This window comes from Parasteatoda tepidariorum, chromosome 5 (assembly GCF_982258835.1).
Source record: "Parasteatoda tepidariorum strain Cologne lab strain chromosome 5, Ptep-v5.0, whole genome shotgun sequence".
Lineage (NCBI taxonomy): Eukaryota > Metazoa > Arthropoda > Arachnida > Araneae > Theridiidae > Parasteatoda > Parasteatoda tepidariorum.
Window position 1 is genome coordinate 59,553,535 of NC_141759.1, and position 25,103 is coordinate 59,578,637.

At 29.3% G+C, this 25,103-nt stretch overlaps 2 protein-coding genes across 6 annotated transcripts in view; one reads left to right on the forward strand and one right to left on the reverse strand.

The window, feature by feature from the left end:
- Myo10A (unconventional myosin 10A) overlaps positions 1-21,813 on the forward strand; it is a 261,697-nt gene extending 239,884 nt beyond the window's left edge. The window contains exons 48-62 of the mRNA XM_087164029.1: positions 600-715; positions 3,769-3,919; positions 4,907-4,979; positions 5,141-5,217; positions 5,571-5,653; positions 7,208-7,338; positions 8,963-9,057; positions 11,886-12,060; positions 12,988-13,217; positions 14,536-14,600; positions 14,696-14,835; positions 17,628-17,677; positions 17,965-18,048; positions 19,438-19,572; positions 21,045-21,813. Coding sequence (XP_087020155.1) covers positions 600-715; positions 3,769-3,919; positions 4,907-4,979; positions 5,141-5,217; positions 5,571-5,653; positions 7,208-7,338; positions 8,963-9,057; positions 11,886-12,060; positions 12,988-13,217; positions 14,536-14,600; positions 14,696-14,835; positions 17,628-17,677; positions 17,965-18,048; positions 19,438-19,572; positions 21,045-21,161 — 1,722 coding nt within the window. The 3' untranslated portion in view covers positions 21,162-21,813. The remainder of the gene's footprint in view (positions 1-599; positions 716-3,768; positions 3,920-4,906; positions 4,980-5,140; positions 5,218-5,570; positions 5,654-7,207; positions 7,339-8,962; positions 9,058-11,885; positions 12,061-12,987; positions 13,218-14,535; positions 14,601-14,695; positions 14,836-17,627; positions 17,678-17,964; positions 18,049-19,437; positions 19,573-21,044) is intronic.
- Positions 21,814-22,726: 913 nt separating this feature from the next.
- The window catches only part of LOC107437086 (solute carrier organic anion transporter family member 4A1), a 59,258-nt gene continuing 56,881 nt past the window's right edge, over positions 22,727-25,103 (reverse strand). For all 5 annotated transcript variants that reach the window (XM_087164031.1, XM_087164034.1, XM_087164033.1 and 2 more), the window contains one exon: positions 22,727-24,919. In XM_087164031.1, coding sequence (XP_087020157.1) covers positions 24,543-24,919 — 377 coding nt within the window. In that variant the 3' untranslated portion in view covers positions 22,727-24,542. The remainder of the gene's footprint in view (positions 24,920-25,103) is intronic.

Below are 25,103 nucleotides of genomic sequence, written 5' to 3' on the forward strand. Positions count from 1 at the left end.
CAAGTTCAAAATTCTTACAGCTTTTGCGCAGCAAAACAAAATGTAACGTTAAGTTGTAAATGTAACGTAAGTAACGTTAAGTAAATGTAACGTAAGATTTTTTATTAGTAAAGAAGGATGAAATTCAAAAAAAAAAGAAAATTATACACCCAAACACTCTTACTTGTCTTGCAGTTAAGAAAAGTTTAATGTCATCCCAGATTGGGAACAGATGAGGCAAATATTGTTCGAAACAATACAGAAAATAGAAATTTCTTTTGTAAAAATACTAGGCAATTATAAATTTAAGAGAATTTGCGGTTTGTAAAAAAAAATTATCTTAAATCTATTATGTTAATTAAATCTATTTGGGAATAATCTAAAAATTGCAGAAGGATCTAACAATGAGGTTAACACAGTAGGATTAAGAATTTCTTAACCAGTGCGATTAATCTTTAACTACTTTATGTGAAAAAGATCATCAAAACCGGTTATAGTGTTTCGAATTCCGCAAAAGCATAAAAGCGCACATTCAGTAATTATTCCGTTACGCTTGCTTTAATCCTTTTTCATTCGATTTCAATCACAATAATCTTCTTTTCCTACTTTTTCTGGAACAGGACAACTTTGATGTTGGCGAAGGACGGCATGAGGTCAATCAATCGCCACAGCCAGCCAATGACGCCAAATCACTTCTGCAATTTGCCTTGTTCAACTTCAGAGAAAGCTTAGACAAGTAAGTAAACTTTCTTCGTAATTATTTTTTTCTACATTTCCTTCCTCATATTTTCATTCAAACCGGCTGTCAATGGTGTCATTTAAAATTATTAGCACGCAAAATTATCGCAAATGAACTGTATTCCACAGAATTGCGTAGTGCGTTGGCGCAGATTATGTTTAAATGTTAGGATTAAGGAAAAATGTGGACTGTAATTTCTTGGTTTAGAAAAAAAGGATATTTCACTCCTAAGTAGGTGTTATTTTTTAAATCATATTGCAAAATATTTTTATTGCTTTATTTTATTACTTAGATAGGTCAAAAAGCTGACATGTTATGTTTTTATTTTTTTACTGTATTTACAAAACATACTTGATTTAATTTCCTTTTATAAAATAAAACGAAAATTTAAGTAATATTTTTTTATAACAAATTAATTATTAATACTCATAATTAAATTTTTTTCGGTTATTTACTCAATAAATCAATATAAAACAAATTACAATTGACATTAATTTTCTCGAATTTCTCTGACATTGCTATAAACATTTGCAATAATAAATTGCGTTGTAAATTACATACTGTGTTTAACATAATAAAATATCTGTTTTTTTACTTTCTGAAAAAAAGATTTCATCTCGCTTTTTATTAAGGTAAAAGTTACTTGAAATTGCTTTTATTATTATTAGCATTTTTTATTTTTTATTTTGTGTAAGATATGCTGTTTTGAAATTGTCTGCTGAATTAAATTGTTTTGGAAATCATTTTTCCACTTTGTGTAAATTTACAGAATTTTCTGTCTTTGAATTGAATTAGCACAATTTCGTGAATAATTGAAATAAAAATTTGAAATAATGCAATAAGAGCATTTTTTTAAAAATAAATCACTCATTTTTTTTTACAGAAAATAATTTTATTTTTAAAATTTTCAAGAAAGTTTTTTTTTTTACGAAAATATTGATTGTGAAAATTATAACTCATCAAGTACTTAATTACTTTAATTGTACTGATATTCATTATATTTATTGATCAAAATACCGATGTTTTGTCGGTGTTAATAAGAAAGGAATTTGGAAACAAGTTTATAAATGCAGTTTGTTTTTATATTGGTTAGTTTTAGAATTTGTTGAATTAATTCTAGTTTCGAGGATATTACAAGGTTTATTATTGCCTAAAACGAAGTATATAAAATTTTTCTTGTGACATTTTTTTATACAACCAAATACATAATGAGGCATTTGTGATGTGTTTCTACCATTTATTTATTCCTTAAAAACCGTTTTAGTACAGCGAAAACCATTTTGGTTGATTAAAAACCATTTCGGTTTTGATTAAAAAAAAAATTAAAAAAATCATTTTGGTACCTAAAAAAACTTTCAGTTCATAAAAAACAATTTTAGTTCATAAAAAAGAGTATGTATAATTAATTTGCAAGCAAATTTCTTATACATCAAAACAGAATCTCTTCTTGTTAAAAAAATTGCATTGTAACTGTTAATTATTGTTGCATTTTTAATTCAACTAATTAATCCATTCAATTTTAAGAAAATAATTTATAAAACTGAAGTTTAATTCGAAAAAATGTCACCTAATTTAAATTGTTATTTGACTGATAATTACGATGGCTATTATCAAAAAGTTGATAATACAATTCAATGTTTTAATTCCTATTGAAGATACTAATTTTCTAAAAATTAACAAACGATATAAAATATTAAAGAAAAATGGCAGAAAATAAAAATAAACCTTTTCTGTCTAGGAACTAGGTAATTTCTTCTCGCCAAAATTTGAAATTATTTGCGAATTTCGTCAATGCTTGGTGCTACAGAAAATCTTAATTTATACGTTATCGAAGTAATCGACATTTGCAGCAATAGCGTGGTGCTGTTAGTAGATAAATTAATTCTTTATAAAATCGTGGGAAGGATATTTCCCAGCGAATTAAATAACTTTTAAATGTCGGTGGGAAGCTATTTTCACACTCATGATATTTGTTGATAACTTCAGAATTAAAGTCAGAAAAAAAATTTTCAATCAAAAAAACTTTGCTTACATAAATGAAGAGCTTGATGAAGCAGATAAGTGACATTTTCAGGGGTCAACAAACGATATTAATAAGAAAAAACTACATAAAGTAGTCTCATTAATATGGGTATGTTTAATGCAACAAAATTGCTTTTGTAACACTTTTCTGTTGACATACCTAATCCACATAAGTTTTGAGTATGCGAGGTAATGAGCTAGTGGTCAATAAATGAGTCAAACGAGATAGTGGTAAATAAAATCAGGTGAAGAATTATTAGCCCACCTTCTAATAAATCTGCACTAATATAGTATCTGTACTAAAATAAATCTATGTGCACGCCTATCTGTGACGTACATATTTACAGCGATAAAGCGTATGACACCATGTGAGCCGTCATGAGCTTTTAAGCTTATGTCAACTCACACGCTTGATATTTTAATTCTTTCTTGCCAACGGGAAAATGAGGACTTTCTTTGTCGCCGTGTTCGAGAAATATATACACTGGTAAGTACTTATTTTGGAATTTAACAGCGATATTTTGTCCTCGTGATATTTTTTATACGCAAAATTTTGCCCCTTAATATTCTGACAACGCTATTTTGTCCGAATACACATTTTTATGAAAATCAAGTTTGGAGAAAATAAATAAAAAGAACGAGTATATTACCCATAGCTCTATTAATTCAGATGAGCAGATTTTTATAAAAATCTGCAAAAAAGGAGAGAGAACAATTCAATCACTCAGTAAAAAGAAGTTTAAAAAAAAAATCGACGGAAGAATGAAATGAATAAAGAGCAGAAAATAGTGTCAATCAAATTAGTTGAGATTTTAGGAGAAACTTCACTGTAAATCCTATCATAAAATCAAAAGTTATTGAGAATAATTATTTTTTCTTTAACTACGCACACGATAAAGCATTGCTACGAAGCACTACGGATAACGACACTAGTTTGATAACATAAATTATTATTTTCAAGTATCGTTTCCCAATAATCCTAAATTAATTAAAAATAATAATCTTAATTTAAATAATTTTCCTTGCAGATATGAAATGTTACGGACGCGTGATGGTTCTATAAGAGGTTCCATCAAACTAATAGAGAGCTTAAAAACCAAAAAGAAAAAGGGAAAAAAAGATAAAGACACATCAGATTGGACGTGGAAAGAGCTTGCAGATATGGTTAAATATACTAAGGTAAGTTGCGTCCATTTTTATATTAATGTATGCGTCCATACAGAATTATACCAATATATAAATGATTTTAACCATATGTGTGTGATGTATGATCCCCTCTGCAGAGGATCAAATTTGTGATGGCATGTCTTCGGATCATCCTCAGGGATGTTTCCCAGACCGTCGCCAATAGCCCATTATGCAGCTCTAGTGCGACGTAAATGAACTACTACTATGATGTATGATTATACTCGCACATAATGCCTACATGTTAGACTGGGGAACGCATTTTTGTTGCATTTTTACAAATATTTGATCTTGCCAAATTCGGGTGTGGAAATTTCAAATCTGAAATTAGTTTTACTTCCAAAACTACAGATTTTTTTTTAAAAAAAAAATGGCATTGTTTGTCTATTTTTTAATTGAAATGTACAAGATTAAGAAAGTTATAAATAACAGAGGGTCACATAGATATTGTGACAAACTTCTAGATGAGTTAGGGGACATCATCAGGAACCCATTATCCGAAAGGTCGTCGTTCGCGGCTAAGGGCGCTTCACCTATTATGACTTGTTTGGAAGCGTACGAAGAAACAGTTCATAATAGAGGAAGCTCCCCTAGTGGCGTATGACTATATTTTCGGGCATTGGGTCCTATGCAATTGTAATCCAGATCATATGCCTCAACTCCCCCAGAAGAGTGTCGCAACATCGGTGTGATCTCCCGATATATACAACTTTTTTAAAATTGTATATTTCCTAAAAATGTCATTTTAGAAAAAATTGTAACTTGGAGCAAGAAACCGATCGCAGATTTGAAATCGACGTTATGAAAGTATGTAAGATACGTTTTAAAAAAAAAAATCTCATGAAAAAAAAGCAACAAAAAAAATGTATCCAGTGATATTTATGTGCCACTTTGAATATTAAAATGTAATTTTTTGTGCCATGAAAAAGTTTATGTAATCTGTTCATTACTATCAATTAGAGTTTCTTTATTTTTTTTTAGTCTCCTTTAATGGCTTCTTTGCTCAAATTTGAAGCACCTGAGCTTAACAAGTTAGCTTTAGAATGTTTTATCGGTAAGTAAAATACGATATTTTATTAACTTTACGCAGTTAAGTTATTCAATTATTCACGGCTATTGTATCTCCAAAAATGGAGGAAAAAAAATCACAAACATATTACTTTTATTACACTATTTTGCATATTAAAGTTTTTAATCGTTTTTATTTTTCTGTAGCTATTATGAGGTACATGGGAGATTATCCTATGACAAAAAATCAATCAGAAGTCGACTGTGTGTATACAATATTAGTAGTAAGTACTCTATTAATTATTAGTATTCTACTGATTTGTATTATTGGAGTATTTGAAGTTGTACGTTTATTCAAACAAATACTGTAAAAACGTATTGTAAAAACATGTATTGTAAAATATAGTAAAAACATTGTAAAATTGTATTGCAAAATATTGTAAAAACATGTTGTAAAAACGGGAGAAAATTTAGTCTAATCGAAAAACTATTGTAGTTACCTAATTTTTTGAAATTGATGTTTCCAACAATGCTTTATTTGACTTGAAACTTATGTATAGATTTCATAATGAAGTATAATCGATTTGCTTTATGTTTTTAATGTTTTATTCGTAAATGTTATTTTGTTTTTTAACAGACTTGCCATAAATATCCTCAACTTAGGGATGAAGTATATTGTCAACTTATGAAGCAAACTACAAACAACAAAAGTCCTAAACCGTAAGTTGTTTATTTTTGTATCGCTTTGAACAATTTTCTTTTTAAATTGCTAAATAAATTTTTATAAGTGATTATTTTTATGCAATAATTTATTATAATAGTTCTTTGTGCAAATTGTGTTAGTATCTTTCAAACAAACAATCATTTATTTCATTCGTCCATAGCAAGATCTATTATTTCATTCGTCCATAGCAAGATCTATTAATACTTGCAAATGACTTTCTATTATGTAAGAAATATGTATTTTTCAAAATAAATTTATCACAGTTATTTTACTGTGACAAAGCTATTTGTACAAAATATCGGTACATTTTATCCCCAATGGTACTAAAATGAACTAAGTATTAATAAGTCAAAATTGCATTTTGCTAATAAGTTAATACTTTTATTATTATGTAGTTTAATTATGTAGTTTCCATTTTTTAAATAATAGCGCATTAATTTTTAAATTTTTTTTTGCCACTTTCAAAGTACACAGCAATCAGTACCCAATCACGTACCTGGATCTAATGTAGCTTTTTTATTGTTATAACCATGTATCTTAGTATGGTGAAAGCTGTATTTTTGTAATAATTCTCTTAAAAAATTCTTAAGTACATTTATTACATGGGAAACAAATATATGTATAATTAAAATGGGTATTATTCAAAGCTTTCTCCTAAGGAAAATAAGGTTTTAGTACTTAAAACTTTATTGTTATAACCATGCATTTTTGTAATGATTCTTTAAAACAAAAATTAAGTACATTTATTACATGGGAAGCAAACATATGTATTATTAATATGGGTATTATTCGAAGCTATTTCCTAAAAAAAAAAAAGTTTCAGTGCCTAAAAATTCGCGTGACGAAATAAATTTTATTCTATTTCATATGATGGCAGAGCCTTCAAATAAGTAATATCGTAAAATATCTATATATGCATATTTTAAAAAAATTTGGAAAATTAATGTCTTTACATTAAAGATTTGTTTCGTTCATTGAATAGGATTTTTTTCGTGCATTGAAATAGATTCACAATTTTCTTGAATAATTATGCGAGAAATTGTAACCATGTATCTTAGTATGGTGAAAGCTGTATTTTTGTAATGATTCTTTTTTTATTAAAATTAAGTACATTTACTACGTGGGAAACAAATATATGTATGATTAAAATGGGTATTATTCGAAGCTCCTTCATAAAAAAAAATTTTTTTTTAGTGCCTAAAAATTCTCATGACAAAATGAATTTTATTCTATTTCATATGATGGCAGAGCCTTCCAATAAATAATATCATAAAATATCTATGTATACATATGTAAAAAAAATTTGGAAAATTAATGTCTTTCCATTAAAGATATTTTTCGTTCTTTTAAGCATTGAAATAGATTCACATATTTCTTGAATAATTATGCAAAGAATTAGCCTTTTCCTTATTAAAGTAGCATTAGCGCTGAAATTCAAAAAAGTTCTTGGTGTTGAATCCTGTCAAATTATGATTGTTTAACTAGTACTTTTACTTCATATTCATGTATCTAATTATTTATTTTTTGAAATCTCATTATTTACGTTTCAGAGACAGTTGTCAACGTGGATGGCGCCTGTTTTCTATAGTTGCTGCCTACTTTGAATGTTCTGATGCCTTGAAGCAATACCTGTTCAAATATTTAGAAACGGCCGCTTATGACAAACGTCGAGCTTATCATGGTACATCATCTGCATATTACCTTGTCCTTCTTCGTGCCTATTACTCACCTAGTTCTTATTTATGTCTTTTTGATTTGACGATATTGACTTCACGATATTTGTGTTTAAACACTGCTTAGTTACACTTGTGTAATCGATGTTAATAAAAAAAAGCTGTTCATTTATATCAAAGGGAAACACCCATTGTGAAACTTTTAAATAATTTAACTTTTTAATCATAATTTGACAGTTTTGAGACCATTTTTCCGAAAGCATGAACTGAGACTTCTATAAACAAAAAAAGAGATTACATTTTGTAGTGACGCTCTTATGGATGAAATAATGAGGTTTCACATCTTCTCATGTTCACTTACGCATATTCTGAATTGGATGTGTTTGAGCAGTTGTTTCAGAACATGGATCTACTAGAAAATGCATCGAGGGACCAAGATTGGGGTGTCTAGATTTTGATCAATAGATCTAGATAGGTTTAGACCTACCTTAAGTCTTATCCTATATCTAACTATAACTAATTAGTATTTAAAATATAGGCTGTGTATTAGCAGTTACTTTAGAACATGGTTCTACTAGAAAATGCACCGAGATTGAAGTGTCTAGATTTTGCTTCAAAATATCTAGATAGGTTCAGACCTACCTTAGGTTCTATATATATATATAAAGTTCAAAATGTAGAGAAGACAAGGGAAAAATTACAGAACAATGAAAAAAGGGGGGGAAAGAAAATAATAATAAAAATAAAAAAAAAATCGGAATTTTTTTTTTTTTTTTTAAATCTGGAAAATAAAAGATCTAATCTTTTCATCAGCTCACACGATTATATCCACAAAAAAAAGAGTTACTTATTGTGTTCTTACTTTGTGTTCTATTTTATTTGTTGTAATTTTTTTGTAAAATTTTTTGAGTGCTTCTCACACTATTGTATTGATATATTTTGCTTTAGCTATATTGATGCAATATTAGAAAGCACTCTTTTTTGCGAATATAATCGTGTGAGCTGATGAAAAGATTATATCTTTTATTTTCCGGATTTTTAAAAAAATTGTGTTCTTTTTTTCGTTTATTTTTTCTTCCAGTTTTTTGTTATTTTTATTATTATTATTTCTTTTTTTCCCTTTTTTCACTGTCAAGCTTTAATAGTTTTTGATTGATTGATCTACTATGTCTGATTTTAAAACCACCTTTAAACCTTTCCGGCACAGTGTCTGGTCCACTCATTCCAAAAATATTACAAACAACAAGAAATGATAAACTGTGTATTTGCTTCTAAATAGCTGCTAATTTTTAACAACAACAATTGAAACATCTTGGGGCTTAAGAGCATCCCTTAACTTACCATCCATGATCTACGACCATGCATTCTAATGGTTGCAGTTACTACTGTGCTGTCAGACCAAAAAATCCTCTAATGTCTTCTGCAGGAAAAGGTTAAATTTTTAAACAATTTTGTTGGAGGCCGCCATTAACGCATTTATTTAACAGAAGTAAAACCACTGTGTAACAGAAATAGCATTGTTAAAAAAAATAGAACAGATTTTAATACATAATCTTAGCAGCAGTTTTCCATTTAATAAGAAACAGCACGTTTGTAAAAGAAGTTATTGAAATATATCTTAATTATTTACAGGAACTGCTATGGTGTGCTTGCAAAATTTAAGAAAAACTTTCAAATATGGCGGACGCAAAAATGTACCTAGTATAGAAGAAATATCAGCTATATCAGTGAGTATTGATTATTATTTTTTTTTAGTATTATTTTCATTATTATTAGTAGGATTATTATTTTCAAGTAAAATACTGAAATAATATGAATTTGTCCATTTTAATTTCTGTTCTAAAAATTAATTTGTTTGCCTCAAGGGGCAGAAAAGGGATTCTACGTCCCTGTCAACATATGAAAACTCCCTGAATGCAATCTTCCTTATTTATTAAGAAAATGATTACTATTTTTGAAAACTTTTTTTTCTTCATTTTATTCATTGAAATGTGTTTATAGAACCTAGTTATCAAATTTTAAAGTTGTAAGTAATTCGAAAACTTTTTTGAAGTTCAAAGCTTTTTAAAGTTAAAAATACTTACTATGAAATTTAAATCTTGGTAACTATGTTAAATATATTACATTTCTAAAAGTAAAATGAAACTAAAAGTTTTTAAAAATATATTTACTAATCTCTGGTTTTAAATAATTCTCTTACGGTTAACATGAAAGAATTGGAATCCTTTTTTACGCTAGAACCCTTAAAGGTATACAGTTTATCAATAGTCCGTACTATAGATTTCTAATTCTTTTTAAAAATTTAGTCTGTATTTGTTATAATTATTTATCAAAAACGGAAACATTTTTTATTAATGATAATGAAAAACGTTAAGTTAACGTTATTTCCTGTAGTTAAGGAAATGGAGAATTCTCTCTTCCATAGAATTTAAAATCATTATCTTTGAGCAAAAATGAAACTTGAATATATTTTGAAAACTACCTGGACAGTAAAATGATTGATAGCGATTAAAAATGATAGGCTAGTAAGGGTTTTGAACTTGAGACTTTAGGATTGGAAGATTTACACTTTTCTGTTACGTCAATGGACTTGTACGTTTAACGAAATAACTGGGTTTTTTTCCCTATTATTATCATTATTGCAGAATAAATAATATTTTAGGGAGCGGAACTATACGTAAGAGCTATTTAAGCAGTCCAAAAAATAAATGGCACTTGAATTCAACATCCTTTAACCTAAAGAAAGTTTTATTTGATATCAAAGTGTTATGTAGTTTTTATTTTATGTCGATTTAGTGGTCTATAAATCTGCAGTAGCACAGACATTAAATCCAATAATTTATTATTGGGAAGGTGTGACGAAAGAAAATAAAAAATAAAAACTTTAAGCCTAAATCTTATGAGTACCATGTCCTTCGATCTAAATTTAAGTTTTAAATCATCTTGCATTAATTATTAAAAAGTTACTTTTCCCAAAAGGCTTTAATTATCTGAAATCAACTTTTTTTCTTTCAACGTTTATGAATTTCTATTTTTAACGTTCTTTTGACATCAATAATTAGAAAACCGCAATTTGAATTTAGCGTAAAAAATAATACAGAACTTTAATTTAGAAACACTATTAATCGTGCGAATTTAAAATCAATTTCATTCTTCAGGTGAATTATTCATATTGTAGGGGAGAGTGGGGTCAATTGTAACAGGTTACGATTGTAACAGAGCAAAAATTTCGAGTGTCGGGTTCTAGATTTGGTTCCTAGGTGGCGCACAAGGTGTATTTAATAAATCTACATGTACACCCCTGATGGCAATCATTTTTATGTACTTTTGAAAGAGTTAGATCACAAAAGATATTTTCACGCCACGCAAGTACTTTTTTTGGTATTAGAATATTATATTGTAACAAAGTAATTTTGTTTAAACAAATAAAAATTAGTAACCGAATATGTAAGTGGACACCTTAATTAACATTTCAATAAAAAAAAGATTAGTTTTGCTAATTAACTAGCATTGTTTTTAACAAATGAAGCTGAAATGGCGTCTTGGGGACAATTGCAACAATAAGTAAAGGGACGATTGTAACAGCTGAAAATAAATAATTTTACGTTTACAAACCATTACTTAACTCTTTAAGAACCACCAATAGTTTCCTATACCATTTATATTATGTTGCATGTGCATTATTTTATTTGTCACCTTTCACAGCATAAATTTAAATTTTTAATCCCTTAAAGTTAGAATCTTAACCCTTTAGGTCTCTGCTCATTATTATTTTTACTCCTAAAATATCACTACTATTTTAATCAATAAAGAAATATATCACAACTATGATACTATGTATAATTAACTATGTTTTAGTTGAATTTATGAACTGTTACAATTGACCCCGTAAGTGGGGACAATTGTAACAAGTGCTCGACTGTCAAAAATTGTTAATAACTAATATAATAACATTTAAAATTAGGTATTTATTTTTTTTCTAGTAGAGGATAGTCTACTTTACTCGTCTGTCAATTAATACTAATAATATATTGGATTTTTTGTTAGTTAAAAATAGTTAAGTAAAAAATGTTACAATTGACCCCACTCTCCCCTACAGTTAAGAGCCGTGGTTGGCTCAGGGGATATAGAGCTCGCCTCCCAATGAGGTGACTCTGGTTCGAATCCCAGCGATGGCTAGTAGATACGAATTCCGCACCCCTCTCGCACCGATAGCAGTCCTGACGAAAAATATCCTCAGTGGTAGACTGAGTTAGGTAGAGGTTTTAGATTCCCTTTGCCGTCAAGCTGAACGTGCGTGATTTTCTTCTCCATGCAACTCAAATGCGGATTAGTTCCATCGAAAAGTCTTCCACGAAGGCTAATTTCTCTCAATACTTGATCCAGGAGTTCTCTTGTCTTTTGGATTGGGTTCAAGGTTCAAAATTATAAGGCTGTGGAGTTGAGCATAGATTGGTATTGGTAAACTCAAAATTGGGTCGGCTGTTCAACGACAGTTTTGAAATAAAATATTGTACAGCTCATATTGTAATTTTCATCGTTTTCCTTTTTTCAGGCTGGAAGGAATTCGAAACGTCAAATATATCGACTTCCTGGTGGTACAGAACGAGTCATCAACACGAAATCTACGACAGTTGTTCAAGATATCATCGAAGAAATTTGTACCATTTTGAACGTTCGTAATCAACTGGAGATGGAAGAATTTTCATTATACTGTATAGTAGAAGGAGGTAAGTTCATTTAAATATGATTTTACTGTCGAACATTTTTCAAAAAACTTTTAATACACTTAATGCGCCTTCAACGGCACAATAAACTGCACCAAAGTTTCAATTAAGACTCATTCTCTTCTCACGGTTGAATCATAAACCTTTCAGGTAAGGATTAGTGTTATATTATACATTTTTATAAATGTAAGTAGGCAATGCTCTTAAACCTTATGGGAAATGGCTGTTATTTACTCATGATATGCAATGCCATACATTTTTATAAATACAAGTTGACAGTAACATCTCAAGATGCCTCTACCCTCGCCATCTTTGATTTTAGGTCAAATTTAGGGTCAGGCCCTGCGGAAGAAAGGTTCTGGGTTCGAATCCCGGGCAAGGCATGGAGGTTCTTTCATTCTCTGTACTATCTATCCCCACTGTGTGTGCAACGTTGGCCCACTTAATATGGTGCCCCTTTAAAATTTGACTAACAAATCTGCCCTTCAGATGCTTATATGACGAAATGTCGGTCTCCAATTGGGCATTGGATGAAAAAAAATCATATCGCTGTAAAGGATGAAATGAAATTCGGGTGGTGTAAACATACGGTTTAAAAGAAATATATGGGACGAATGTATGTTTTCTGCTATGGTTGCAAAAAGTCTCAATTTTCTGCTGTGGAAGAGGCATTTACACAAATGAAACTGTACTTTTTCTTCTTTAAAATTCCCTCGGAGCTAAACATTTGTAATGATATTTTTTTTGTTGCAATATTTCACTTCTACATTATTCTCTCCACTGATTTGATATTTTTCTATCAGTTGATTGATATTTAATTGTTAAAGAAGCTGTTACCTTCTATTGCTGCTAAATTCTTTTTGTTTTCAGAACTGTTAAAAATGTATTTTTCCCCACCGTATTTAAAATGTTTTTTCTTTTTCAATCTAGATCCTTACACAATGCCCCTGAACAGAGAGGAATACATCTTGGACGTGACGACAGAATTGCTCAAAAATGGTCAAGTGTTTTACTTGATATTCTGTCGGTCCGTTTGGTATTACCCTCTGAGGCTGGACAATCATTTGTACATTGAAGTCATATTTAATCAAGTCGCACCCGATTACTTAGAAGGTTTGCTCTTAGTCATGCCAGGAGAACGAGTCAAAGAACAGAATGTGGTAAGAAATTTAATTTATTATAAGTTACCAAAGTAACATTAATACCAAGGTTATTATAAGTTATCAAAGTAACTACAAAAAATGATTAATTTCATTTTCAGGTTCATTTGTGCGTTTCATATTTGCTTGAACGCTATCAGAATACTTTTTAATGAAATATGAAACTCAAATCAGAAATCCTAAGTTCAAGCATGTGAATAATATCCTGTACACTTAATTAATTTAGTAGAACATCTCTTTTGTTAAAACGCAGAATGATCAAAGGTGCGATTCCTAAGAAAGATATTTCTAGAAACAAACTGCAGTACCGAATGCCTTTCCAATTTTAATAATAATAAAAAAATGTATTTAGTGAAAAAAAAATGGCAATCCGCATTTATAACAAAATTTTGAGAAAATATAAGTACACCTTATACAGTTAAAATTCATATTTTTTAGTCATGCATCTGAGATTTCATATTTACTAATTTCTGTGCATCTTCAGTTTATCTATGCACAGGGCCGGATTAACCTATAGGCACACTAGGCACGTGCCTAGGGCCTACGAAATTCAGGGGCGTACGAAAAACTTGGGAGAAAAAAATTTGTTGACAAAAATAATTTAGCTTTAAGAGCAAGTGTATTTTGAGCAAAATTATGAAGATACAAATAAAAAAATAATATTTTTCGGTTATAAATTATTTTGCAGAATCTTATGATCTAATATATTACTTTTTTGCCTACCTTGCAAATTTATCTATAAATAATTTCAAAAGATTTACTTTTGACAATGTTAATTTCCTTCACTTAGTTATCATAGTAGTATCAGTATCATGAAAACTATGAAGCTATTTGTAGTATGAATATTTCTTGTAATTAATCTCACTATCAATTTCACTTTTTTCTTTGCTGGTTTGTTGTATTGTTGACGTGAAGTGTTTACATAGTTATCGATCGAACTAATCATAATGGTATCATCGATATCAACTGCAATATCGGCAGTATGTCGGTATTGCAGATAAAGTTCGATAAACAAATTTGTAAATTAAAATCCATATTAATAAAAATGTTTAAAAAAAAATATGCAAGAAAATTTTAGCATATATTTTGAAAAGAGGGGAGGAGTGGGGGAAGGAGGGGAGGACCCAAAAACGGCTATGTCTAGGGCCTACGAAAGGTGTAATCCGGCTCTGTATATGCACTATAGCTTTTTGAAATTATAATCGATAAAGCAATAGATTCAATTTGCTTATCATCAACTAATATGTGAAGAAAAAAAATTTCATTCTTACAAAATGCATTAGAACAGTAAGTAATGCATAGTTTTACTCTTTGACAGGCGGATATCTCAAAAGTTGCTGCTTTGTTGCACAGAGCTGCTGATATGGAACATACTCCTGCCAAGTAAGTTGAGATTCTTTTTGAACAATACATTTATTTATCTTATAGTTTTAATAATGCAACTGAACCACTCTTTTTTTTTTTATTTGTTTCCTAAGGGAGGAAGTTAAGTATCTTTTACCTAAACCGATTCTGGGAGTCCGTGACATAAGACCAGCTCAATGGGTTGAATATGTTCAACAAAACTGGCCTCAAATGACTGCACTCACTACAACAGAAGCTAAAGCTCAATGCCTAGGTAAGAATAACTTGTATATTCAAAACAACTGCAGTTATAATTTTTAAATTCCACAAGCCTTCACAACTTCAGGCGTCCTTCATGACCCTTCAAGCTTTCCAATAACAACGCAGTAACATCTTTCTTCTTGTAATTTGTTCTTTTGTCCTTACAAACATGCTTTTTATTTTTCTCACTTTAGGAGATATAAAAAATCGAATCTTTGTGGGAGAGCATACCTACAGCACAACATACGTTTTATCTTTCTTAGTTCATGAGATTTTGTAAAGATTGCTTGTGGTGCCACTATAGGCATTACATATTTCCTAGCTTTTAAAATTTCTTTTTTTAAATCATTCTTAACCGAACTTTAAATTAAATCAAACCAATTATTTAACTTTTATTAAATTTTATAAAAAACGAATGTAAAATATTTTATTCTTTTCTTAACACTAGGTTTACGGGACGCGTCATTTTGACGCATTTCGAATTTTATAAGGAAAATTACAAAACCCGTTTGCATTTTTATTTTATCTCTTGCAATAACTTTTACCCATTGATCGAGGTAAATATATATTGAAGTGTATTTTCTTCAAAAGCGTTGAAATATTGAAATTTTCTTTGTGGTGTACCTATCTCTACGGATATGCGTCAATTTGACGCAATCGTAATTTATACAAAATTTTGAGTAAACATACAAACATCACATCAATAATAAATAGGAATGTACCGACAATACTTCGATCCGTTATCCGATATCTCAAATGAAACAAGCGATAAACAACTGTTGCCGATAATCAATAATAGAAAGATAGATTTTGAAGGTTTCGGTTGATTAGTCCGAGTATTGAAAAATAAAATGCTATAATATTTCATAAATACAAATTTTCATTTTTCTCATATTTTCATTTTTTTTTCTTATAGTATATAATTACATTGCTTTCTAAGTGCAGAGATGCTAATTGCTCTGGACATGCCGAAATAAGTAAAAAAAAAAAAAAAAAAAAAAGCGGTAAATAACTAAGTAAATTTTGCAAATATGAAGTGGTGAATTATATAAACCTACGAATTATTTAGAAATAGTGGTGGATAAAAATCTACTAAATTGAATTTATTAAACCAAGAATCACAATTGATAAACTACCACTTTAAAATATATATTTGTTGTCCAGAGAAAGTTGGCATCTCTGTAAGTGCGTCAAATTGACGCGTGTTCGTAGAGATAGGTATATAAAAAACGTCCGTAAACCTAGTGTTAACAATCAATTTAACGGCCAACTTTTTATTTCAATACTAATGTAAGACTCATTAATTCATTGTCGATTCGCTTTCGCCAGATTATTTTCAAATTTAATATTGATTACGGGGTGTTTGGCTTTGTTATCTTTCAATAAATCACCAACCATGGATCTCTTCCCAAGCTCCTAACTGTCTGTTGGGAACATTTCAATCACTTTTTAATTTGGCATTTGATTAGGCTGGTCATGGGGGATTTATCTCCTATGGCCTGTCCTTATTTATATTATTAGGCAAAATTTATTACTTAACTTAGAAAGTCTTATTATGGATAAAATATAACTTTGTATCTCGAGCTCTAGAAATTCTAAATAAGTTTTATTATAATTATGATTCAGTTTTCATCTTCAAATGTGATTTTTATTATCATGTTTTTATCACAATCTTCAATTAGTCAATTATACAACTCCAACCTAATTTCGTCCTTACATTGCTAATTCATATTTTGTAAATATTTCTTGAATCTTTGTATGTGAGCTTACCTGCAACACAGCATGGATTTTATTTTCCTCAGTTCAAGAAAATTTGTAAATATTGCTTGAATCTTTGTGAGTGAGCTTACCTGCAACACAACAGTTTTTATTTTTCTCAGTTCAAGAAATATTGTAAATTGCTCTCACTGAATCTTTGTACGTGAACTCATTTACAACACAAAATGGCTGTTATCTTCCCGAATTCGAAAGATTTTGTAAATTGCTCTCATACTGAAACTCAGTGAGTTCACCTGCAACGCATGTACATAATTTTTTATCTTCCTCTGTTGAATTGTACATTGCTCTCTCACTGAATCTTTGCGAGTGAGCTTACCTGCAACACAACATGGTTTTTATTTTCCTTCAGTTTAAGAGATTTTGTAACTTTCTCTCATTGAATCTCTGTCATTGAGCTTTTCTACAACACAAGTACACGATTTTAATCTTTCTCAAATCTCTAGACTTCATATAAATTATTTCCATCAAATTTTTGTGAATCCAGCACACAAACTGATAAACAAGGTTTTGATTTTCCCCAATACAATAGATAAATTAAATTGTTTTCTTATCGAATCTTTATTTTTATGAGCTTCTCTAAAAGATATTACTTTATTTGTTGTTTAATTTGATTATGAAAGGCGCACTTATTGTGAAATTATGCTAACAATCTGAATTTATTAGTAATTTTATCTTAAGTTTAATATGTTTTTAAAAAATGTTTTGTTTTACAGATTCAATGTTATTCAAGGAAATGTTTTAGAATTTTTAAATTCAAACATGTGGTGTTTGAATTATGTATCTGTGAATCTAATTTTTTTTTTTTTTAAATTTTGTTTACTTCTTTAAAAATACTTTGTTTAACTTAATTTTTTTTTTTTTACGAATTCAGTCAGAATTATAAATTTTTACAAATAGATTTTTGCATTTTAATCTATGTTTTATTTATTTTTGGTAAAATTTCGCAATTACTATTAAAACCAATTTTTAAAAAAATGTTTTTATTTAATGTTACCAAAAACCCTAAGTTATAACTTTATTTTCTAGACATCCTGCAAAAATGGCCACTATTTGGTTCCTGTTTCTTTATTGTCAAGGTAATTAACAATTTTACATCTTTTCTCATATCTCTTATTCATGTTTGTAACATATTTTACAACTATTTTCTTATTTTTAAATTTCATTCAAATGCATGTTTTCATCTGAGAGCTTTATTGATAAAAAAAAATTATTCTTTTTATAAACTACAAAATTTGTTAAGACTAAATTTAAAAAAAAAAAATTTTAGTATTTCATACACAATTTTTAGTACATTAATCGTGAAAGCTTATTGTTTTTAACAAATCAGATAATATATATAACAGTGCAAAATTTTTCTTAACAGTGGATAAGAGGAGACTCTTTACCTGTTGATCACATTCTAGCTCTTAATAAGGAGGGTGTCCATTTCTTGGAAGTAGTCACTCATGTAAGTAGTATTCAAACTACCCATATTTTTCTTAACAATTTCAGCAACTACTATTTAAAAATTTTCCTTATTTTACAAACCGCTATTTCAACATTCGAAATTTTGTAATGTCTGTTATGGTATATATATCTGTATGGATGGTGTTTTCAATATCAATGTAAACAATAACAATCTAGAGCTCAGTACCTGCTCTAGTTCCGGTTAGAAAGTTTGCTACTGCTTATTCTGCCAGGAGATATTTTCAAACGGATAATTTTGTTTTCAATAAAAGAAATAAGTTAGATAATTTCTGAGCTCAAATTTGCCGTATTTCATGAGATATTAATGTTATTAAGTAATTTTGGTGAGTTTGAAGTGAAAATTTGTTTTAGTTATTTATAGATATATTGTTAAAAAAGGTGACATGGTTGATAGATTTTGAATAACTCGCTTGTTTGGCAGTCCTGATTTGGCCTCTTTCCATTTCTTTATTACTGTTTGTTCTTGTTGCAAGCTGTGCACCATCTCGCGTTAGTGTTAGCACCTTTAGCATTGTAAACACAAGTATTGTTAGCATTGTAAAAAAAAAGTAATAATTAATCAAATACCACGTATGCAAGAATCTCAAAACACGATGATCACGTTGTGTGCCAAATAGCTTTAAAATACACCGGAAACAGTAACCCGGATCTTTTTATGTCATTATCTCTGCTATAAAACTTCATCCTAATTAATTATTCAAATCGAAACACTTACTCATACTTTTAAAAAGCCACATCCTGTTCCTAAATCTATTTTTGGCTCAAGTAGGCATAATTATAAGAGAAGACATTTTTCCCTTTAATCTTCGCGGGAATCACTCAACCTATTTCATAAACCAATAGTAATTTCTAAGATTTCCCTCTTTTTCCTAAATAGAGACATTTTCGGACTTTTTTTTGCAAGATTTTCCCTACCAGAAAGACTGATCGTCGATGGAGTTAACTTCACTTTTCGCTCGTCATCCATTTGAGAATGATCAAATAAACTAATTTTGCTTTCATTAAAATCCTGTGTCTGTTTTCCTGCTCGGTCCGACTGCATCATTTTACACATATTTTAATTTTTAAAGTCTTTGCGTGGCATCCCTACCGCAGGTTGGCTATCACTATTTATATAGTGTTCTTTACACAAGTAAAAATTTTCAAATACGCAATTCTAAAAATATATATTAAGAGCAGTGATTGTGTAACATATTGTATTGCCAGCTATGGGGTGCCATGCATTAAATAAGTTTATATTTGTTTAAAAATTCTTATGGCGGCATGAACATGTAAAGAAAGCAAATTCAATATATTTAAGGTGGCAATATTAAACGGAATTGTTAGAGGTTCTCTTCTTTTGAATAATATTGTACTCTTCATATTGCAGGAAACCGTGTGGAAATATCCCTTTTCAGAAGTCATTTCAACAAGAAAAGTAAGGGCGGAAGATGGCACTTTGTTCTTAGACATGAAGTGTGGTAACCTGATGGTACAGAAAATAACACGAATCCAGACTGACCAGGTAAGTGAAGTAAAAATTAAATGCATCGACAACCTTTTATCCCTGTACACTCTAAACATTAACTGTATATAAGTTTTTATGAAAAAGATATTAATGTAATGTAACACGCAGGTCTTATGATTCTCAATTCTAAATCATTGTATAATTTGTTAGCTTTTCTTTTTTAATGCAAAAACTAAAATCTGAATTCTTAGTTGAGCCTTCAATTTGGAATTTTATATAGTCTTGAGGCAAAAATTACATTCAAAATTATGAAACTTTTTTAGTTTGTAAAAAAAAATTATTTTGATGAAAACCGAAATAGATCGAAAACATAAATATCCATGAACTATGTTAATGATAGTTTAATGGCACAAACATCAAATATGTATTCTGCGTGTAGTGTTTAAGTTGTGCTGAATTTTTATTCATAAATTCTGCTGTAACTAGTCGTGTTTTGGTATCGCCTTATTAGTGTCAAAAATAGAAATTTTATCTTAAACCTTATGACTTTTTAACTGTGGTATTTTTTTGATTTTAAATTTATAAAAAAAATGGTCTTTTTATGTTTATTGTATTATAAACTCCAACACTAAGATACAAAACACTTCCTCGAGGTAGAATTTGAGTAATTTGGCTGTATCTTAAGGATGTTCATAAATTTTTTTTTTTTTAAATTGACGTTCCCCAAGTTGCAAACCTTTACAAAAAAAAAACAATTTTTTAAATGGATGTTTTAAAATACTTAAGTTAAAAAAAATGTTGAAGAGAAACATAGAATTAAATGACTGGCTTGAGGAAATAATTTTTTCCAACGTAAATTCCAGAAACTTTAAACTGTTTCTGGAATTTTATTGCCAACATGCAAATAATGGTGTTTTTCATCTAAAACGCTTTCTGATCGAGTTAAGAATGTGACTTATCATTACAGTCCTCTAAGATTTTTATATATAGAATGATTCCACAATCTTCGGACAAACTTGAAGGGATAGTTTATTATATAGAAAAGTTGTACTTTTTGTATAGGTATGTAGATTCTAAAATGATGTGCTAAGGCATGAATGCAAAAAAAAAATAATAACAGAAGAGGAAAAACGCGTAAACCTAAAGAATTGCCGGGAAGTGCTTCAAATGTTCAAACACTTACAGAAATATAAACTACAGCTGTGATTGGCTGGCAATGCAGTGCTGAGTTGCAGTCCCATGCATCAAAAAATGCCATTTGGACCCCGTGAATTATGCACAGTGAAAAACCCTGTATCACCGTTGGTGATTGTAATTTTGAATATTTATTGTGAAGTATTACTGCATTGAAGTACTTAAAGTTAATTTTGTAAATCAACATATTTTTCCTTAAAGCAGGAACTCAAAAAACTACACTTAACTATGCGCCATTTCTATGAAAAAAATACCCTACCTAAATTTAATCTGTCCCTCCAAGTTTGTTCCAAGGTCGTAGTATTATATTATGTATTGTAATTTTTTTCTTTCAGGCTCATGAAGTATCAAGGCTGATTCGTCAGTACATTAACATAGAACAAAAGCATAGAGGTGTTACAAACGGAGACGCCCCGCATGATTTAACCTTATCACGTCACGTAGACAAGTGAAACTATTTTAAAAAGAAAGCAGTGCTTTTACACTCATAAAAATGACAATATATTGTACAAGATAACCAATCAAAGTAGCAAGTCAGATATTCTGAACGAACTTTAAAGACAAAAATCAAAAGTGTTCAAGTGCACGAACAAACATTTGTTTGAATTTTTGGATTGGTGTGTTAAAGATACAAAGTAGAAATGAATCGCTCTCTAAGAAATTTTTCTTGAAAAAGGAACGTTGATTTGATCAAGTGAGACTATTTTTAAAAAGTCTAACATTCCTAAATCGAGAATTTATTTTTGATGAAGAATAAATTGGACAGTTTGGTTCCCAAGTGCCAAATGGAACAATAGTGTGATGAAAAGTGAGAAAATTATTAATTAGTTAAAAGAAACATTAATTTTCAAATGGTGATTTAATAACTTCTTTGTCTAAACATAGGTATTTAAAATCATGTATATTAAGATTTATGCATTGTCATTTGCTTTTACCTCTACATTTTTCTTCCATGCAGCTCTCTTTTTTATGTAATGTATATTTATAAATATTTTTCTGAGAGAAAAATTGACAAGATTTTTTTTTGTCTAAGTTCTAAAATGTGTTCTTATTTCATTAAGTTTTATCTTCGACTGTCAATAATAAATATTTTATTTCCTATGATTTTGCTTTATATTACTTATTCAAAATTATAGATAACAGCTAAATATATGGATTATGTCCTCTTTCACCAGAATTTTTTATAATCAAATTTCTTAGGACGGGCAAATTTATGTTTAGCAGATATATTAAAGGCATAGATTCTTTAGACTTGTATAATTTTCCTTATAAATTCTAATTACTGTATCCAGGGGATGAGTTTGGTGAATGTTATGCAGATAACACTTTTTTTTTAAACATTATAAAAATATCAGGTATTCGTGGAAGAATATATCCGCAGAATATTACCAACGTTTTAATAAAATATAAAGAGGTGCGATTTTATATTTAAATTGTGAGAATATAAATATCAGTGTGCGATTTTTAAACTGCGTGAATAAATATTGCAATGTGTACTATTAAATAACGTGAATTCAAATCGCAATGCCGAATTTTTTTTAAAAAAGTGAGAATATGTAAAGCGATGACTAATTTTAAATCATGTTTACATAGAAGAAAAGGGAGTCTTTTTGGGAGGGGAAAGAACTCGAAAAAGCGAAATTCCGCCTAAAAGCAGAAAGAATAGATGTCTCAAATCTGGAGTTGACGTATAACTCATATCAAATAGAAGCAAAAATTTCTGCAATGTGGTTCGGATATATGAAAGAGAAAAAAATCATGATAGTGAGCAATGTTCTATTAAATCATTCCAACTTTGTGATATGATTTGATTCCAAGACGCCAGAAGTGGATTTTAGCTGCCATATACAATTGGAAACTGACACAAAAATGTCATTTACCAAAATAAATATTGTTTAATTAAATATGACTAAAATATTTCCTGGAGACTTGAGTTGCTTTAGAACAATCAAAATTAGTCTTGTAAGGGTATTGTATTATATTTCTTAAGATCTATTTTAAATAATTAGAAATCAAATTTAAAAAATGAACATTTTATTATATAGGGTGGCACAAAAATACTATAATTCATAATATGTATCTAATGACATATGTATCTAATTCATAATTATGTTTCTAATTTACTTGAACTTGGTAATATAACAATGACAACTTTAAATAGCTTAACATTTAGAGCAATAAAATTTCACCAAGTAATATGCTTAAAAAGTTAAACCATGTCATATTATATATATACAATTATAATTAGTGACGGTCAGACTCGAAGATTTTTCATTTAGTGAAATAGACTATTTAAAACGAACATCATAAAATCTACAATAAAAATACATTTGAGTAACAACTAGTTAAAATCAAATGAAAAAAATACAAGTGAACACCTAATAATGTGATGAGAAAAATAAATTAAAATTATAGATCAAATGCAGTATGTGCTCTTCTTCATGAAAATAATACATCTGCATATTAAAGGTAAAAGGCACTGTCACAAATATTAAATTTTTTCAGGAACACCCGTAGAATTATTCTTTTACGCTTTTGATTGCGATATAGTGATTTTTACAACAGACTCTTACAATAGTTTATACCTCTGAAAAATGAAATGGTAAAACCTTAATTTTAGTTACAAAATAGATATAGGGCCTTTTACCTTTGATACAAAAATACATTCAAACTACATAGAAAATATAAGAGTATCTCTATAGAAAGTATGGATTTAAATTCTCTCAAATATATTTCACTTTGTATCACATCAATAATATTTACAAATAAATAAAAGTAGCCTTATTATTTTGACCAATAGAAATGGCCGTATTTTGTCCTATCACCCAGGCAATGTTTGTACATTATTCACATTAAATAAACTGGAAAAAAAAGTTAATACATTTTGAAACTTATAAGAAAATCAAATTTGTAAAGAAAATCATCAGCAACACAAAATTAAAAATCGTAAGCTCAATAGAAATATAAATTCACAAAAATTCTGATATATTTGATACCTTATGGTTATAATTATTTTTCTTCACTTTCAAGACATATTTTAAAATTTTTTTTGGACACACAAAAACTTGGAATATATTTAACACTTTTTAATAAATTTTCTTTATATTATTTAAATATCAAAAGTCCATCTCTAATTAAGTGCACTTTTTACAAATTTTATGTTTTTTTTAAAAATCTTTATTAACTTTTCTAGTTGTATCACAAAGATTTATGCAACAATTTTAAGACATTTTCAAATTTAAATTCTACTTGAACTCATCAGGCAGTTAAAATAAATATTTTGTGGACGGTTTGTCTTTTAAAAAAATGAAGAATAAAAGGAAAAATAAATGCAGTCACAAAAAGTTTACACAGTGCTACAAAAATTAAAAACGTGCATTTAACTAGCTACAAAAAGGTGAATGCACAGTAAAAAGATAAAAGCTCACTAAAAACAAAGTTACGGTCGATAACTCGTGTTTGCAATCTCATATATGAAGTGAAAAGAAACTTTGTAATCTTATAAGACAGACTACAAGCCTAACAAGATAATTACATGAAATGCAATGAACTTATAATTTGGCGGGGGTTAATCAAAATTAATAAGACCCTCAAAGTACACCACTGATATATGAATCACAGAAAGTAAAAGCCGCATTCCGATAAGGTGCGAACTCGATATCAATACACTGTTCTTAATCGGCTAAGTTCTTCGATATGGACTGAGAAGATTCGAAAAAATTGGGATCATAGTCAAACTTGCTATCTTTAAATAATAAGAGGGATGGTGAGCCTAACAAGACATTACATAAAATTATAATTTGGCTAACACAATACTTTGTGTTCTAAGTATCTCAGAGTACACTACTGGTATGTGCATCACATGAAGTAAAAGCCTCATTTTGATAAGGAGCAAACCTGATTCCAACGCACTGCTCTTCGTTAGCAATGTTCTTCGAAATGGACTGAGACTGTTGGGGTGAGTTGGGTTCGCAGGCAGAATCGCTGGCTACAGTTCTTGAAGTGTCTGGTGGACGGTAAGTGTACCATGCCATCGAAAATAAGATGCAAGAAAGAATTTTCACCAGGCAAACAATACTCAGGATGTTGGAGCTCATTTTTTCATTATTGTAGAACAAGCAAGAGCCTTTGTCATTATCGCAGGAGTCCTGCCACAGAATACAGCTTTTGTCGATTAACCATCCAAAAAATATGGGAGCAGGGATTGTACCTATAAATATTTAAGACACTTTGACACGTGCTGAAATTTTATAAATATGGGACATGCTCATAAAAATTATACATCAACCAGGAATAACTAAATATAACCAGGGATAATATTTATCAAAAACGTTTGCCAAGTCAGGATTACAATTTCATTTTATTTAATAACCAGCGTTGAACAGCCCACCCAA